Below are 18,616 nucleotides of genomic sequence, written 5' to 3' on the forward strand. Positions count from 1 at the left end.
GGCGTGTCTGACTCTTTGCGACCTCATGGACTGTAGCCCCCCAGGCTCCTCTGTCTGTGGGATTTTCCAGGCAAGAATCCTGGAGTGGGTTGCCGTTTCCTACTCCAGGGCACAGTCCCGACCCAGGGACTGAACCTGAGTCTCTTGTGTCTCCTTCATTGGCAGCCGGATTGTCTACCACTGAGCCACCAGGGAAGCCCAGGCCTGTTGAAATCTAAAGCAGGGGCTGGCAAACCTTCTCTGTAAAGGGCCAGGTGGTGGCCACACTCCTGGCCTCTGCCATCATGGCGCTAAATAGAGCCACAGACCACACACGCAGGTGTGGCCGATCTTGGTGCTCCGGCCAACTCAGATAAGGGGCCACCTCTTGCGAGATGCCCACCGCCTAGCGCCATGCCTGGCTTTGGCAAGGGTTGACCTCCTTGCCTCCTAAGCATCATCAGGTTTCCTTCCCATCCCTGCCCACAGGCCCCTCAACCCTCTGATGTGGGCTGCCCATCTCTGAGCACATGTGGCTTCCCTGGAGGGCTGGAGGCTGGGGGGAGGGAGCAGCAAACAGTGGCCTGCCCTATGCGGCTGGGTCCTGCAACGGAGTCTGCCAGGAGAGTTAGAGGAGACAGGGGCGGGGTGGGGAAGAGTGCTTGTTGTTGTCTAGTCACTAAGTCATGCCCGACTCTTTGCAACCCCATGGACTGTAGCCCGCCAGGCTCCTCTGTCCATGTGATTTTTCAGGCAAGAATACCGGGGTGGGTTGCCATGTGCTTCTCCAGGGGATCTTCCCGACCCAGGGTTGAACCCACGTCTCCTGTATGGGGAAGAGTGGAGCCTTAGGCTAAGGCTTCCTGTGAGTGAGGCACTGAGCTCCCTCCATGCACAGAGGACCTCAGTTTACCTGCACAAGAGAACAGTCAGGAAGAAACCACCCCCATTTCACCGACTAAGGGACAGAGGTTGGAAGGGGGTATCAGTGACAGTTCTGTCAACAGCCACCTGTGTGCCCTTGAGCTAGTTGCTTCTCCCTGCTGAACCGACTTTTCTCGTTTATACGATGACGGGGCACAGACCAAGGGATCACCAAGACAGCCTCCGGGGGCTTCCCAGGTGGCTTGGTGGTGAAGAACCCACCTGCCAATGCAGAAGATGCAGGTTCGATCCCTGGGTTGGGAAGATGCCCTGGAGGAGGGAATGGCAACTCACTCCAGTGTTCTTGCTAGAGAATCCCATGGACAGAGGAGCCTGGTGGGCTACAGTCCATGGGGTCACAAAGATTCAGACATGACTGAGCGACTAAACAACAACAAAGACAGCCTCCAAGTTCCATATAATCCAGAAGTGGGAAAACAGCCACTCTCGTTGTCATCACTTTTGTTTCCCATCATGGTTTTTCTCTTGCTTGGATTTAGAATGAGAGTGTGGTCCAACCTCTTTATCTCTAGTAAAACCTTCCACTTACCCTATGCTGAGCCCCTTTATTTTTTTTGATTTAAAAAAAATTTTGGCCCCATCGCATGGCATGCCAGATCTTCCTTGATCAGGTGTCAAACCCGTGCCCCTTGTGCTGTGTGTGGAGTCTTAATTATTGGATGGTCAGGGATTTCCTGAAGTCCTGTAAGTGTAATGTGCAGGCTCAATGGCACTGAGCTGAGCTTGGGGGGACCCTGTGACAGGGAGACAGGGAAAGTGCAAGGAGGAGAAGGATCCACAAGAGCAGCAGCTGGTCCCTGCTAAGTGCTTATCTATGTCGGCTTAACCATCTCTAGCAACGGGGAGCTCATCCCCTCCTGAGCTAGTCCATTGCACTTTCAGCTTTAACTCAACGCTTCTCACCCTAGGCTGCCCACTGGAATCGCCTGCAGCTTTAAGAGGACCAAAGCCTGGCTCCCACCATCCAGGTGCAGCCTGGACACTGAGATTTTTAAAAAAACCTCCCCCAGTAAATTCAACTGTACAGCCAAGGCTAAGAAGCCCTGCTCTAACTGGGAGGCAGTTCTGCTACAAGAACCTAAGAAGGAGACTTACTTAGAGAAAAGAGAGGGGTAAAAGTAAGCATGAGGCATAGTCACGGAGTTTTAAAGACGACTGGGCCTGGAGAACTCATCCAGCTTAACAACCTGGCAAGGGGATATAACAGAGCGAGCTGGGACACGTGTGGAGGGAAAACTGACACTGGCCTCTGTGTTGCCAAGGAAACCGGGAGCAGCGTGGCCTGCGGCATCCAACAGGGCGCCCGGTTTTACGGTTGTCCTGTGTGGTGTCAAGTTTTCTAGTTTTTTCAAAGCTATCCGAAATCTGGATTTTCAAGCAAATTATCCAAATTTTTAAATGCTGGCAACTAATTTAAAACATTAAAAGAAAAATCACATGGGTTCCTCTTGAGTGAGTTAATAGACCACATCTGTGAGTAATCCACGGGTCTCCTGGATCAAACTCGTTTTCGTCTCTCAATGTACAGAGGGAAAAATGAGAATCCAGGGTGACCCGCCTGAGAAGAGGCAAACTTCTCACGCAGCTGGTCACACAGAGCTCGGATAAGTGCAGCTTCCCCGCTCCTGTTTCCTGGGCTGTTTGCGCTCCATGGTGATTCTGCGGGGGAGGGTGTCGGGGCTGAGATGAGCTGGCTGCAGCCGCTGTTGACGCTATCCAGACACACGAGCCATGGGCTGTGTCCCCACAAGGGAGCATCTCACAGATTGCTCACTTTCTGAGATATTCAAGCCCAACAACAGCCACATGCCATATTTGGGATTTGCAGTTTGTTTATTTTCTGATCGCAAGGCTTTAGCAGGGTAAGACCTTTAGAGATTACTTTTTTTTTTTCCTGGCTATCGATGCTCTGCCCAGAGGGGGGCTGGGAAGAATGAAATCAGTGGGGAAACGTCCAGGTAGCTCCTAGGTGGGTCTGAGGTTACCCAGACCTGTGCTGTGCCCTCCTCACAGATACGCCTGTCCCCTATGTGTCCTCTGGGTGAACTCTGCCCCCACCCCCGCCACCCCCAAACTAAGCTCATGAATCACGTCTTCCTGGAAATTCTCCCTTTGTTCCCCTCTCTTCTCCTCTGCTCAAACTGAGTTAGTCATTCCCCCGTTATTACCATGCGTTTTGTTCCCATGTTTCCTATTGTGCTTCTCAACCGGGGCTGATCCTTCATGACTGTCTGGGTTGGGCTTCCACTCGAAACTACACTGTGATCTCCCCAGGAATGGGGGCCATGCCTCACCCTCCTTTGTGGGGCGATCAGAGGCCCCTGGCGCGGTGTGTGCTGCAGGCAAGCCACTGTGGCAGAGACAGCATCACTCGACCAGTCTTCCCTGGGCTCGCCTACATCTCTCAGCATCCCTTGTCAAGGAGCTGGGGTCACGTGACCAGTTCTGGCCAACAGGCTGCAGCCGGAGATGGCCCCCTGCTGGACTAATGGTTCCTCCAGTGCTTTTTTCCTCCTGCCTTGGAGAACCTCAGTGACTCCTGGAAAGATGTCAGCCTAAGATAGAAGAATCCTAAGTCCTTGAATCGCTGGTTGGAAGAGAGCCCCCGCCAACCTGCATCACACTTTGCGAGGATGAGAAACTTCTGTTGTGCGAAACCACAAGCGCTCCAGGGATTGTTACTATAGTATAAACTAGAACTGATTATCCCAGCTTCCACGGCGCGCGGCCAGTGTTGGACTTAAATGGAACTGAAAAAGGGGAAGTGGTAGAAAAGGAAGGGGCGGCTAGCAGTGCACGCAGCTTTGTGAGTCTGATCGGCTGGGACAGGAAGAGAAAGGCCCAGCCTCTCAGATCTGCTGCCCAGGATCACTCAGGGAAAGGTATTAGGAGCAGGAGAGGCTCCAGAGTGAACTGAGCGCAGAGGCAGGAGGGACCCTCTCGTTTCCGATTCTGCCTGTCTGGGTAAACAAGAACTCCTGAGCGAGGTCTGACAGGGACATGGGGCCGCCGTCTAACGAGCAGCTTGTTCTAGAAGCCGGCAGGGTGATGCAGGAACAAATCACTCTCCATTTCCTTTATCTCTCCTCAGCCACCCTGGCCAATTTAGAGACGGTGTGCGTGGCCGACTTGTAGACGATTTCTTTTCCTTAGGATAACAGCTGGGTGTTAAAACACAGACTAATTAATTTTGCCTTCCCAAATGAGGTTAGCTGGGTGTATCCGGGATGCTGCACTGACAATGCACCTTTAATATCCCAGTCTGGAGGTTTTAATTAGAAGGCAAAGTAATCTCCAAGAAAGCAGTAATTATTTTTCAAAGTGGTTACCCCAATTGCCAAGACGATTAAGCGCCATGTTTTACGAGCGTGGACGGCAATAAATGAGGAGGGCCAAAAATCATCGCCAAACTGCCTTTTTTGTCTTTCTCCCTGTATTCCCATGCTCAGCACATGGCAAGCGTGGCAGTTGCCATGGTCAGAAAAGGTGGCCAAGAGGGCTTTCTCCAAGCTGAGAGCACTTCGTGGGATATGGCTCATATCATCCCTAAGGAACAGGAATGCGTCACAGGTGGTCGCGGAGGGACTCTTGGGGATGCTTTGCACAGATCAGCAGCAAAGCCAGGAGCAGGGCTCTCAGACAGCCTGGTCTCTCGTCAACTACATCGCCAGCCAGCAGTGGTCCAGGGACCCCACAGCCCATCACTGTCCTTTCCGTGGCAGCACATGAAAGCTCTGGCGTCTTGGGGGGATCTCAGGATGCGGCTTTCCAGCTTTGTGGAAGTGGAGATCGGAGGCTTGTTTCAGAGGCGGGGGATTCTTGAGGCTGATGCCTGGTCTCCAGGCCTCCATGTTCATTACCCAAGTCAGCACTCTCACTCCAGTGAGCCAGGCTAGCCTCAAGTCTGACCATGCCACCAATAGAGCCCCCGTGACTCCTGGGGTCCACAGGAGGACATCCAATATCCTCAGCCCAACTGGTGAAGCCCTTGAGATCTGGGCCTGAAATCCCTCCCACCATCTGGCGTGCCCAGCCACACCATTAGCAGGGATTTCCGGCTTCTTCCAGGACACCACTACCTCCTACTTCTCCTGACTCCTTCTTATAGTCTCAGCTTCAATGCCACTTCCTGCAGGAAGCCTTCCAGGACCTAGCTGGATGCTTCTGTGTCCTGTGTGCTGTTCTTTTCCTATCGTAGCACCAACCACACTATAATGACTTGCTTACTTGTCTTTCTCCTCCCCTACAATTTAAATTTCTAAGACAAGTGGGTTGACTTTCTGCTTCCATATTACCCCAGATCTGAGTATAGCTCATCCACAAAGTGGGTGCTTCACAATCTTTATTTAATGAAGCAATGAGTGAAGATGAGCAAGTAGAGGCTAGTGTCTCCCTTTGGGGGAACTGGCAGGAGAGGTGGAGTCCGGCCTTACCCTAAACCCTTCTGGGCAGACACTGAATCCTCACATGTGAAAGGCAGGTTTACAGCATCCTAGACAGTATGCTGCCCAAAGAAAGGAGGAAAAACAAGATGCTGGTTACTTAACGGGTTCCTCCTGCTACATATGGGTCGGGGAGCTCCCTGCTCAGAGAGTCAAAAGACAGCCACACTCACACAGGTATTGCATATGTCCCTAGGGGCCATGTAGGGACCTGGCAAAACCATTTCCTGGGGGTTTAAACCTTCTGGCTAGGGCTTTCCTGGTGGCTCAATGGTAAAGAATCAGCCTGCCAATGCAGGAGACGGGTTTGATTCCTGTTCTGGGAAGATCTCACATGCCTTGGAGCAACTATGCCCGTGCGCTGCAACTACTGAGCCTGTGTTCTAGAGCCCCATGAGCCATGACTCCTGAGCCCACATGCTGCAGCTACGGAAGCCCGTGCACCCTGGAGCCTGTGCTCGGCCACTGCAATGAGAAGCCCGCGCACCGCAGCTAGGGAGTGGCCCCACCCCCCGCAACAGAGAAAAGCCCAAGCAGCAACAAAGACCCAGCACAATAAGAAACAAAACAAAACAAACACCTTCTGGCTAGATTCTAGAATCTAAACTGATGCCACTCCGAACAGAAAATATATATTTATACATTTAACCTCATTCATAATGGAAGGAATCCAATTTCACACAACAATCAGATGTCCTTTTTTTCACCAGATTGGCAGAGATAGCAGGTATTAATAATATGTCATGTTGGCGAGGTTAAGGGAAAACAGGCATTTTCAATAATCATAGGTGGAAGTGGAAATTGGTACCTACTTTTAGGTTGGGCAATTTGGCAATCTCTAGGAAAACTAACAATGTGTGTAGCAAAAACCATCTCTTTGTAGCAACAGCACATCTAAAAAGCAAGCCTACATACATACATATGTGTGTAGATGTCAGACTCGGATGATCTCTGTAATAATGATTATACCAGCAGAAGATTGGAAAAGCCTGTGGTGCCCACTGATGCCTTCTGCTTACAGAAATTATGGTCCAGATATGGTGGACTGTTAGGCAGCTGTGAAGGAGAATGAGGTGGTGCATGTCGATATGGAATAATTTTCAGAATTTAGCAAATGCAGTACTTAAAACATGCTCCCTAAGATGTGAAAATGGATATCTCTGGAAGGTTACACATAGAAAAACCAGTTTAACAGGCTGTCTCTGTGGAGAAGGGCTCACTTTTCACTTGAAATCCTTCTGTACTATTTGACTTTTTCTTTGGACTATGTACACTGCTACTAAGAAAAAAGACAATCCATTAAAAATGACCAAATGCCATCTGTGCTTTAACACCCCAGTCCTTCCTCCCTTTCTTTTTTTTTTTTAAGCTGAAGTTTTATTTAAAATGTAAAAGAAATAGTTCTTGAAATACAGATGAATAAAGTGAAAAGATATAGTCCTGTCTTCCTACTAGTCAGCCAGCCTATCCAAGTACAGGGCAACATGCAGTACTTCAGTCCTGTAGAATTTCACAGTAGTTTAGTGTTAGATTATCTGTGCCTAGATTATGTAGAGATTCTCAGTGTGTGATCTTTCTCGGTTCTGGGTTTGCACCTCTACTGAGCATGAACAAGGGCTCCTGCTCCTTGGCTGTAGTCAAATCCCTTGGGCCCAAAGTTCTTTGCATAGCATCCTTTACAATAGAGTTCACCTTCTTTCTCAGTCAGAGTTGTTGACTCAAGACTCTTCCCACACTTAGCACATCAGAAACAGTTTTTGTGCCAGGGCTTTCCCGCTCCAATGATCTTCTCGGCAGCATATATGGAATCCCCACATCTGGAACACTTCCTGGCACCTCCGTATTTCTGAGCAAATTTAGAAGTGTTTGGGTTTGTCGTCGGCCTGTGAGGTTGAACACTCTCAGTCTTGATGCCCAGCTTCTCACCCCGGTCCATGTTGAGCGTTCCTGAGCCCTGGCCATACCCGTAGCCTTTTGGCCCGTCCTTCTTTCCATAGCAGGATTTGCAGTCGATCTCTTCATCATGAACTGCCACTGTCCTACTATCTAAAGCTTCCTGCAGACCATGCACAGAAAGCAGCAGCGGTGGAAGCTCCGGCCGTCACACTGCACCTCCTCGGCGTGGTACACGGTCCTCCCACAGGCCCCGCACTTGTTGCCGCCTCCCCAGACAGGCATCTCGAATCGGAAGGAGGACCACGCTGAGCGCTCGAGAACAGGTCACAGAAACGGCAGAGGGAGTCTGGCCTTCCTCCCTTTCTTTGGGTAACACAACCATGAGATTCCCTGGTGGCTCAGTTGGTAAAGAAACTGCCTGCAATGAAGGAGACCCAGGTTTGATCGCTGGATTGGGAAGATCCACAGGAGAAGGAAATGGCAACTCACTCCAGTATTCTTGCCTGGGGGAATCCCATGGACAGAGAAGCCTGGTGGGCTACAGTCCAAACAGGGGTGGTAAAGAGTTGGATACGACTTAGTGACTAAACCTCCACCATGGAACACACTTTCACGTCTGTATCTGTGTTCGCCGGAGGAGACTGGGGCAAACTACTACCAGGTGCCTTGTGGTCAAAGAAACCAAAACATAAAACAGAAACAGTATTGTAACAAATTCAATACTTTAAAAATGGTCCACATCAAAAAAAAAAATTAAAAATAATTTATAAAAAAAAAACTTGTATATTGAAGTCATATCTCCCAGTACTTCAGAATGTGACCTTTGGAGATAAAGGTCTTTATAGAGATAACCAAGTTAGAGTGAGGGTATGAGACTGAGTTCTAACCTAATCCAACTGATGTCCTTAAAGCTGGAGACAGACACACAGGGAGGATGATGAGGACGGCCACCTACAAGCCACAGAGAGACACGTGGAACAGATTCTTCCCTTAAAGCCCCCAGAAGAATTTCTAGCCTCAAAACTGTAGGGCAACACATTTCTGTCTTTAGGTCACCCGCCCTGTGGTGCTTTGTTACGGGAGCCCTTGCAAACTAACACACTCACCGTATAATACGGATTTCCCTTTCCACAGCCCAGGAAGGGGCATGCCTTGCAGACTGGACATCTCCAAGAATGCAGAACTCATCCGTTCCTAAGAGGCAACCCTCACTTCAGATGATCGTATTTGATGGAATGTTCTTCCCAGTGTCCAGAGGAAACTGGGCTCACTCTAGATCAGGGGTCCCCAGCCTCGAGGTCACGGACTGGTACCTCCTGTCAGATCAGTGGCAGCCTTAAAGTGCACAATTAATGTAATGTGCTAGAATAACACCATCCCCTACACCGGCCCGTGAAAAAAATTGTCTTCCATGAAACTGGTCTCTGGTGCCAAAAAGGTTGGGCTTCCTAGGTGGTGCTATTGGTAAATAACCAGCCTGTCAATGCAGGTAGACATAAGATATGTGGGTTTGATTCCTGGGTCGGGAAGATCTCCTGGAGGAGGGCATAACAACCCAATCTGGTATTCTTGCCTGGAGAATCCCATGGACAGAGGAACCTGGTGGGCTACAATCCATAAGGTCACACAGAGTCAAACCTGACTGAAGTGACTTAGCACACATGCACACCAAAAAGGTTGGGGACTGCTGCTATAGATTCTTTCCCAGAACTCATTGCAGCCTCACAGCCCAAATCAGTGACTCTTTCAAGGCAGGAGCCTTCATTTAATGATTTTTGTGTTTCCCCAGCACAGGCCTGGAACCCTCAAGTGCCTGTATTTGCTGAATGAAGAAAGACTGCTGTCATGCTCTTTGGAGACTGCTCTTTTCAAATCCTTTCAACTTTTGAATTTCTTTGCCCCTGTGGCCCCTCTCCAGCCTGGTACCCAAAACTGAATGAGGTTTTCTGAGTGGGATTTGACCAAGGCGTAACTGAACTCCCTGACTCTCAAAGATAAGATGTTACGATCACGTTATCCCTTTGAGCGACCACACATCTGTTGATCCCTCTGTACCCGTACAATCGTTTGGAACCCAAGTAGAGAGTCTTGCATTCATTCATTCATATGAAATATCTTCCTCTTAGATGGGCTCATTGTTTCAGCCTGACAAGGGCTTCCCTCATGGCTCAGACGGTAAAGAATTCGCCTGTGATGTGGGAGACCCAAGTTTGATCCCTGGGTTGGAAAGATCCCTTGGAGAAGGGAATGGCTGTCTGCTCCAGTGTTCTTGCCTGAAGATTTTCATTGACAGAGGAGACTGGCGGGCTATAGTCCAGGGGGTTGCAAAGAGTCGGACATGACTGAGTGACTAACACTTTCACTTCAGCCTGACAAGAGAGATTTGCATTCAACGCTGAGGACCCAAATATTGGGAATTCCCCCAAAGTCACACCACCTGTGAATTTGCTAATCAGACAACTGACGCCTTCATGTGCGTCTGTGCTGTTGTGGTTTAGTTGCCAGGTCTTGTCTCTTTGCAACCCCATAGACTGTAGCTCTCCAGGCTCCTCTGTCCATGGAATTCTCCAGGCAAGAATACCAGAGTGGGTTTCCATGCCCTCCTCTAGGGGATCTTCCTGACCCAGGGATTGAACCTGCATCTCCTACGTCTCCCACGTTGGCAGGCGGATTCTTTACCACTGAGCCACCTGCGAAGCCCCTGCCTTCATGTAAGTCACAGGTAAAAAAAATGGAGACAGTTGGCAGGACAGGAGGCTGGTAGTCAATCAATTAGTGACTCTGGGGCATCAGTGGTCAACAGACAGAGATCAGTTTGTCTGTCAAGGACACGGGAACAGGGTGGCGGTGGGAGGAGCAGAGAACTTTGAAACCTCTATTGTGGATTCTAATCCCCCTCCTCCCCATCTGAGTGAGCTCAGGTGATTCTCTCTTTTAGCATTCCTGAGCCTGTTTCCTTATGAGTAAAATGGGTCTGGAAACAGAAATCTATCTCATGCGTTTATTCCGAGGTGTGCTGACCTTCCTGTTTGTCCCGCCTGGTGGGGAAGCGGACCTGTGTTTGGGACAATGGTGCTGTGCCTGTGGAGTCTTGATACGCTGCTACCCACTGTGGTTTGCTCAGACCACCTGTGGAGTGCAGCAGCTCCCGAACTCACTCAGTTCAGTCGCTCAGTCGTGTCCGACTCTTTGCAACCCCATGAACCGCAGCACGCCAGGCCTCCCTGTCCATCACCAACTCCTGGAGTCCACCCAAACCCGGGTGGATGGATGGTGCCATCCAACCATCTCATCCTCTGTTGTCCCCTTCTCCTCCTGCCCCCAGTCTTTCCCAGCATCAGGGTCTTTTCAAATGAGTCAGCTCTCTGTATCACGTGGCCAAAGTATTAGAGTTTCAGCTTCAACATCAGTCCCTCTAATGAACACCCAGGGCTAATCTTTAGGATGGACTGGTTGGATCTCCTTGCAGTCCACGGGACTCTCAAGAGTCTTCTCCAACACCACAGTTCAAAAGCATCAATTCTTCAGCACTCAGCTTTCTTTATAGTCCAACTCTCACATCCATACATGACCATTGGAAAAACCATAGCCTTGATTAGACAGACCTTTGTTGACAAAGTAATGTCTCTGCTTTTTAATATGCTATCTAGGTTGGTCATAACTTTCCTTCCAAGGAGCAAGCGTCTTTTAATTTCATGGCTGCAATCACCATCTGCAGTGATTTTGGAGCCCAAAAAAATAAAGTCAGCCACTGTTTCCAGTGTTTCCCCATCTATTTGCCGTGAAGTGATGGGACCGGATGCCATGATCTTAGTTTTCTGAATGTTGAGCTTTAAGCCAACTTTTTCACTCTCTTCTTTCACTTTCATCAAGCGGCTTTTTAGTTCATCTTCACTTTCTGCCATAAGGGTGGTGTCATCTGCATATCTGAGGTTATTGATATTTCTCCTAGCAAACTTGATTCCAGCTTGTGCTTTTTCCAGCCCAGCGTTTCTCATGATGTACTCTGCGTATAAGTTAAACAAGCAGGGTGACAATATACAGCCTTGATGTACTCCTTTTCCTATTTGGAGCCAGTCTGTTGTTCCATGTGCAGTTCTAACTGTTGCTTCCTGACCTGCATACAGATTTCTCAAGAGGCAGGTCAGGTGGTCTGGTATTCCCATCTAATGATGGTCTAAATAAACAGCTCAAGATATTCCTCAGGCCTCAGTGTTGGTCTTAGTGCTCTGTCTCCTGGATGTGAACTAAAAAAAGCACAGAACCCCCCAGTGCTCCTAACAGCCATCTGTGGTTGGGTCAGGACAAGCCTGAAGGGAGATGTGCAATGCCGAGTCACACAGACACACACACAGACACAGACACAGACACACACACACACACACACACACAGAGTTACAGCGTACCACACAATCCTAGTGGTCATTATAACCCAGCGTCCTCATTTGTTTGAATCAGGTCAGTCCCCTTTCATGCTCAAGTCAGTTTGAATTGGGTTTTCTACAACAACTAACACAATAACAGAAATGTTGTTCCATGTGCAGTTCTAACTGTTGCTTCCTGACCTGCATACAGGTTTCTCAAGAGGCAGATCAGGTGGTGTGGTATTCCCATCTCTTTCAGAATTTCCCACAGTTTATTGTGATCCACACAGTCGTAGTGTGCCCAAATACAGAAACTGGGTGACCTCATACAAGTCATAAAACTTGTCTGGGCATCGGGTTCCTCATTTATAAAACAGAGACACAGGGTGTCTCAAAGTCAATTCCCACTTGACAGTCCCATCAGCAAGCACAAGGATGTCAATTTCCTCCCACTTTTTATTTTCCACTGCTTTGATAATAGCCATCCAAGTGGCTGTGAAGTGGCAATGCATTGTGGTTTTGACTTATATTTCCCTAGTGATTAGTGATGTTGAGCACCTTTTCATGTGCTTATTGGTCCCTTGTATATCTTTGGAGAAATGTCTATTCAAATCTTTGGCCACTGTTGAAGTGAGTTGTTTGATTTTTTTTGTTGTTATCAGACTTCTCTATATATTCTGGACGTTAATTCCTTGATAGATACATGATTTGCAAATATTTTCTCCTATTCTACAGTTTATCTTTTAACTCTCTTGATGTGTTGCTTTTTTGGCACACACTGAGTTCTAATTTTGACAAAGTCCGTTTTTATCTATTGTATTATTGTCGTTGTTGCCTGTTCTTTTCAAGTCATTCTTAGGAAACCATTGCCAAACCCAAGATCATAGACATTCGCCTATGTTTTTCTGTAATAGTGAATTTCTTCTGAATGAACTGTACACTTTAAAATGGTTAAAATGGGCTACTCTCAAAAAACAAAATAACAAATGTTGGTAAGGATGTGAAGAAATCAAACAACAAATGTTGGCATGAATGTGGAGAAACTGGAACTCTTGTACACTGTCGGTGGCCTGTAAAATGGTGCTGCCACCGTGGAAAACTGTATAGAGAGTCCTAAAAAGATTAAAAATAGAACCACTCTATAATCCAACAATTCCATTTCTGAGTGTATATCCCAATAGAAAGTAGGTTCTCAAAGGGATATTCGCACACCCATCTTCATAGCAACACTATTCACAGGAGTCAAGAGGTGAAAGCAACCTAAACGTCCATTGATGGATGAATGGACAAACAAAACATGACATTTATACACAATAGAATGCTATTCAGCCTTCAAAACTGAGGAAATTCTGACCCGTGCTACAACACGGATGAACCTTGAGGACATTACATTAAGCCAAACAAGCCAGTCACAAAGGAGAAGATACTATATAAGTAAAGCTCATATAAGTATTACTTTACTTACTTATAGGAGGTGTCTTTTAGGGGAACTAATGGGCCTGCCTGGTGGCTCAGATGGTAAAGAATCTGGCTGCAATGCAGGAGACCCAGGTTTGATCTTCCTGGATTGGGAAGATCCCCTGGAAAAGGAAGTGGCTACCCACTCCAATATTCTTGCCTGGAGAATTCCATGTACAGAGGAGCCTGGTGAATACAGTTCATGGGGTCACAAAGAGTCAGACACAATTGAGCAACTTACACTTTAATTGAGCAACTTTAATATGAGGTATCTAAAGTAGCCAAATTTATAAGTGCCTGAAGTAGAATGGTGGATACCAGAGCTTGAGGGACCAGGTGGATACCAGAGAATGAGGAAAAGGGGACTTGTGTTTAATGCATACAGAATCTTGGATTTGAAAGATTAAAACGTTCTGGAGATCGGTTTCACAACAATGTAAATATGCTGGACACTACTGAACTGTACAGATAAAAATGGTTAAAATGGTAAATTTTGTGTGGTGTATATTTTACCACAATAAAAAGTGTTTATCTGGTCTCACCTCATAAACAGGGTTGAGACTGGATTAAGAACCTCATAAATAGATTTTTAATAAGGAAATGAGATTATTCTGCAAACTACAGCCCGTCCTGGAACTTTGAGGTGACGGGCTCCTGACAGGTGAATTTGACTTGGTCCACTGTTCTTTAGAAACCTTTATCAAATGGAGCCTAAGTGTACTTTCCCTTCTGTGGTTTCACCCTGTGATCCTGATTCTACCTCTTGAGGCTACAGAAGCAGTCTACTCCCCCGGCTGGGGGTTGGAGGCAGCTGCCGTGACGGCAGTAGGCACGCCTGACTGTGTGCCTGTCTCCCGGTGTGGCAGAGGCCGCACCGTCTAGGACCGAGGACAGTACCTTCTGTCGTGGCCACACAGAGAAAGCAGGGCTTGCGAGACAAGCCGCCTGGTCAAGCTCGTTACGCATCTAAGGAGTAACCGAGCGGGAATGTGAACCCGGGTGTCCCTCCCTCCCAAACCCATGTTTGTGACGCTAGGCCAGATTGCCTCTTAGCCAGCTTCCTCCTGAGCCCTCTCCTCTATGACCCCTTGGTCCTTTCTCAGGGGCCTTTGCTCTGCACCCCTTATCAGCCCATTCTTCCTCTTGCAGTAAACACCAGATAAGCTCCCATCAGGACAGAGGCAAGCCCTTCCTCTCAATACAGACACTGTTCATCTCCTCGATGATCCCTGCTTGACACAAACCCTACAAGGCCCAGTGTCCCCGCAGAGGGAGGCGGTCCTTGGCAGAAATCCGTCCCAAGCCCCTGAAGCCCTCATCCCCCACCTCCTCCGCTCGCTAAAAGGGGAAGCCCTCCCCATTTGTCTCTCCTGCACTATTTCCTCTTGGGAGTTCCTGCAAAGGAAGACAAGGCAATCTCAGGATTAACAGCCTGTTTGTTTAAAGGGTTTATTACTGGCTCTTAATGCTATTTTGACAGGTGAAAGTGAGTCAATGATAGCTGGAAATAGCTCTGGCTGTATCGTTTCTTCCAGGTGGTTGCACATTCCCCAGCCAAGGGACTTTTTCTCTCTTTACCAACAGGCAGTTCATCTCCTTCCCTTATAACCTCTGACCTCCAAATCACATAAAGACCTCCTTCCAGGAAGAAATGACGTTAAAGGCATGGAGACTGAACCGATGAGTTGGGGTTGCTGCGGCAGCCCCGCCCTGAGAGGGGATGAGCTGAGCTGAAAGTTACTCAGTCGTGTCTGGCCCTTTGTGACCTCATGAACGGTAGCCCGCCAGGCTCCACTGTCCCTGGAATTCTCCAGGGAAGAATACTGGAGTGGGTAGCTATTCCCTTCTCCAGGGGATCTTCCGGACCCAGAGGTGAACCTGGGCCTCCTTCATTGCAGGATGATTCTTTATTGTCTGATCCACCAGGGAAGCTCCCTGTGGCAGGGGGGAGGTGAAGTGGGCCCTAAAGGGAGGCTTGACAGGTCAGCCTCCAGGATGAGGGATGTGGCCCCAGTGAGCCCTGGTCCATGCAGGTATCGCTCTGCTCCATCAGCCACGAATGTCTCTCACCGTGTGTTTCTCTGGGTCTTTCTTGGGAGCAGTGAGTTTCTGTACTGATACCTACTCTAATGAGACCAGTGTGGGTCACAGGCTGGGGTGCCTCGAGGGGTCACCTTTATGAGAATAGCATGAGTCCTTTCTGGGTGGCTCAGAGGGCTTCCCAGGTCACACCGAGTTAGGCTAAGTAAGGCCCCAGTGAAGATCATTCCAATATGCCTGAGAAACTGTCTTATGACACCAGAGCAAGACTGTGAACTGCCAGGAGACTGGATGAATCATTAGATGCAGGACCAAGATGGGGGTCAGGAGTGTGGCGGGGTATATTTGTGATAGACATCTCATACTTAAGATGTCCAAGAAAAAGCTCTGTTTCTCAACATGCCCAAACACACACAAACTTCCCCCAAATTCTCCCATCACAGAAAATGACATCACCTACCAAGCATCTGCTCCACCTCTAATCTTGACAGTCACCTTGGATTTTCTCTTTCTCTCACCCCTTGAGGTCCTTAAATAGAATCCATTGGCAAGTCCTGCCGCCTCTATTCCAAATGGCTTCCCTGGTGGCTCAGAGAGCAAAGAACCTGCCTGCAATGCAGGAGACCCAGGTTCTATCCCTGGGTCGGGAAGATCCCCGGAGAAGAGCATGGCAACCCACTCCAGTGTTCTTGCCTGGGAAATCCCACGGCAGAGGAGCCTGGCGGGCTACAGTCTGTGGCTTTCACAAAAGAGTTGGACATGACTGAGCAACTAACACTTAGACGCTACTCCAAATGTTCTAGCAAATCTGGCCACACTGTGGCACATTCACGCCCAGCATCTCAGTCTAAGCCACTGTAAGTCCCAGCCTGGACTCCTGCAAGAGCTTCCCAACAAATATTCCTGCTTCTGTTCCTGCCCCCTTATGGTTCCTTCTCCGCTCAACAGCTGTCGGAGGATCATTCTCCACGCGGCTCTCTGGGCAAGCAATACCCCTCGGTCAACACCGGCATGCCACATGCTGCCCATCTGCCGACCCACTTCTCCAGGACACGAGGCTCAGAAAGGCCAGGCGACTTGCAGAAGTTAGACAGCTAGTGGGTGAGGGCTGCAGACGCAGCTGGGAAAGGAATACGGCCGTCCCACCCCTCCCGCACCCCGGGGCCGCTCACCCGCGGACGGCGTGCAGCAGGCGCAGAGAGGGGTATGCAGTACGCACGTTGACGCGGTGCTTCAAGATGAGCTCGTTGACCCACTCGACACGCTGCTTGCCGCCCCTGGCCATGAAGGCGGGGATCCACAGGATGCTGCCGTTGAGGCTGTGCAGCCGCTGCAGCAGCTTCTCTCGCCACGTGGCGTTGACCAAGTCCTCGAAGGCCCGCTGGACGACGGAGGGGTTCATGGTCACCAGGTCAGTCTTGAGCCCCACATCCCGGGCATACTCCTGCACGGGGGCCAGGTTGCACCTGCCGGACAAAGAGGCAGCAATGAATGACCCTTTGGGGAAAGCTGAGGCACCACTGCGTATCCTTAACTTTATCCATCCTTTACTCCCCTTGCTTCCTCCTCATCCCCAAACAAAGACCCAGGGCACCTTCCTGCACTTTCTGGTCCCTTCTGGCATCCCTGTTTCTTCTCCTGCTACATATATTTATCAGGTCCTTAGCATATTTGTGGGCTTCCCAGGTGGCTCAGCAGTGGAAGAGTCCTCCTGCCAATGCAGGAGACGCAGGAGATACGAGTTTGATCCCTGGGTCGGGAAGATCCCCTGGAGGAGGAAATGGCAACCCACTCCAGTATTCTTGCCTGGAGAATCCCACAGACAGAGGGGCCTGATGGGCTACAGCCCATGGGGTCACAAAGAGTCAGACACGACTGAGCACAGTCTCTCCAGCACATTCACAGAAACTTGCTGGGCCCAGGAGTGGTACAGTGCCTGCCTTCTGGCGCTCAGGATCTTGTAGAAGAGCCCTTAGTCCACATGATGGCCATGCTATAAGCAAGTGTGACCTGGTCACATCAGGTGACAGAGCGTGGGCTCCAAAGACACACTCCTGGGTTCAGAATTCAGTTCTGATACTTTCTACCTGGGCTCCCCAGGTGGCGCTAGTGGTAAAGAACCTGCCTGCCAATGCAGGAGACATAAGAGATGCAGGTTCAGTCCCTGGGCCAGGAAGATCCCCTGGAGGAGGAAATGACACCCCACTCCAGTATTTTTGCCTGGAGAATCCTATGGCCAGAGGAGCCTGGCGGGCTACAGTCCGTAAAGTCACCCAGAGTCAGATACGACTGAAGTGACTTAGTACATTCTACCCGTGTGACTCCAGGTCACCTGCTCAACCTCTCTGCTTTCTGAGAGCTTCCCTGCTGGCTAAGGAACAGTCACAACAGCTTCTGTGATGGAGATCACAGCAGGACCCCCTCCTAGGGATGAAAGCAGTGCCTAGACATCCACGGTACTTAGAAAGCTGCTGGACCACAGGGAGAGCGCAGTACATGTGTAGTTACCAGCATCCTCCCAGGGAGGAGGCGCTTCGGGTGGTCTTCCGGAGGTGGGAACCGTGGCGGGAAGTCTAGGAGGATGGAAGAGCAGAAGCCTGTTTGTGGATGAGGCTACTCAGGAGAGTGTTTCTCCAGCTCCCAAGAGCTGGAGAATCACCTCAGGCACTGGTTAAAAATACAGACTCCCCAGGTCCCTCACCTGGAGATCTGGATTCAGCAGGTGAGTTGAGGAATTGATAGATATTTTTACAAGCTCTTCAGCTGAGTCTTATAACTGGGCAGCTTAGGAAACGTCACACTGTGGCCCCAGTGAATGTATCCCTGGGGCATAGAGGTGTGGACCCGTGCTGGTATGTAGGGGAAGGCTGGTGATGTGGTCTGAGAGAGGCACATTGTGTAGTGGGGATGAGGCTGGAGCCGCAAGCAGAGTGAGATGGCAAAGGGCCTGTGTGTCGGGGGTGCTGCCATCTGGCATCAAATGGGGGTGTGTACACAGCCGGGCCATCTGACTTTTGTCCCTAAAGACCACACAAGGCTGCCCCACAGACACGCAGATCTGCAAGAGCCATGGAGTCAAGGTCAAAGGACAACCACACGTTGCTTCAAGCGGCTCCCTCTATTCTAAGTGTGTGAGGACCACTGCGGATGTGGGTCCCAGGAGAGGCAAAGCAGGCTGTGGCTGAGCCTCTCCAGGTGGGGTCCATGCATCGGCACATGGGCATCAGTCAGGCCTCACCCCAGCCCTGATGACCCTGCCTCTTGATAAGCTCAGGTGGTTCATACGCTCGTTGAAGTTCAGAGACCACCAGCCCAACTACCCATTTTACAGATGATGAAACCAAGGCCCAGAAAGGGGAGTGACACACTCTGAGTCAAGTGACAAAAGGGTACCAGAGCCAAGACCAGACTCTGGACACCACGCTGCTCATCTCTCTGTGCAAGTGTCCAAAACAAAATGTTGACTAGAACCTGCCGCGGCCTCTGGAAATC

General features: G+C 49.6%; 1 protein-coding gene and 1 pseudogene across 1 annotated transcript in view; both read right to left on the reverse strand.

Annotated features, from left to right (window-relative positions):
• Nucleotides 1–18,616, reverse strand: part of ST8SIA2 (ST8 alpha-N-acetyl-neuraminide alpha-2,8-sialyltransferase 2) — a 76,109-nt gene that overhangs the window by 5,446 nt on the left and 52,047 nt on the right. The window contains exon 5 of the mRNA XM_043922499.1: nucleotides 16,297–16,590. Coding sequence (XP_043778434.1) covers nucleotides 16,297–16,590 — 294 coding nt within the window. The remainder of the gene's footprint in view (nucleotides 1–16,296; nucleotides 16,591–18,616) is intronic.
• LOC122706922 lies at nucleotides 6,732–7,597 on the reverse strand (annotated as a pseudogene).

Source organism: Cervus elaphus, chromosome 13 (assembly GCF_910594005.1).
Source record: "Cervus elaphus chromosome 13, mCerEla1.1, whole genome shotgun sequence".
Taxonomy (NCBI): Eukaryota; Metazoa; Chordata; class Mammalia; order Artiodactyla; family Cervidae; genus Cervus; species Cervus elaphus.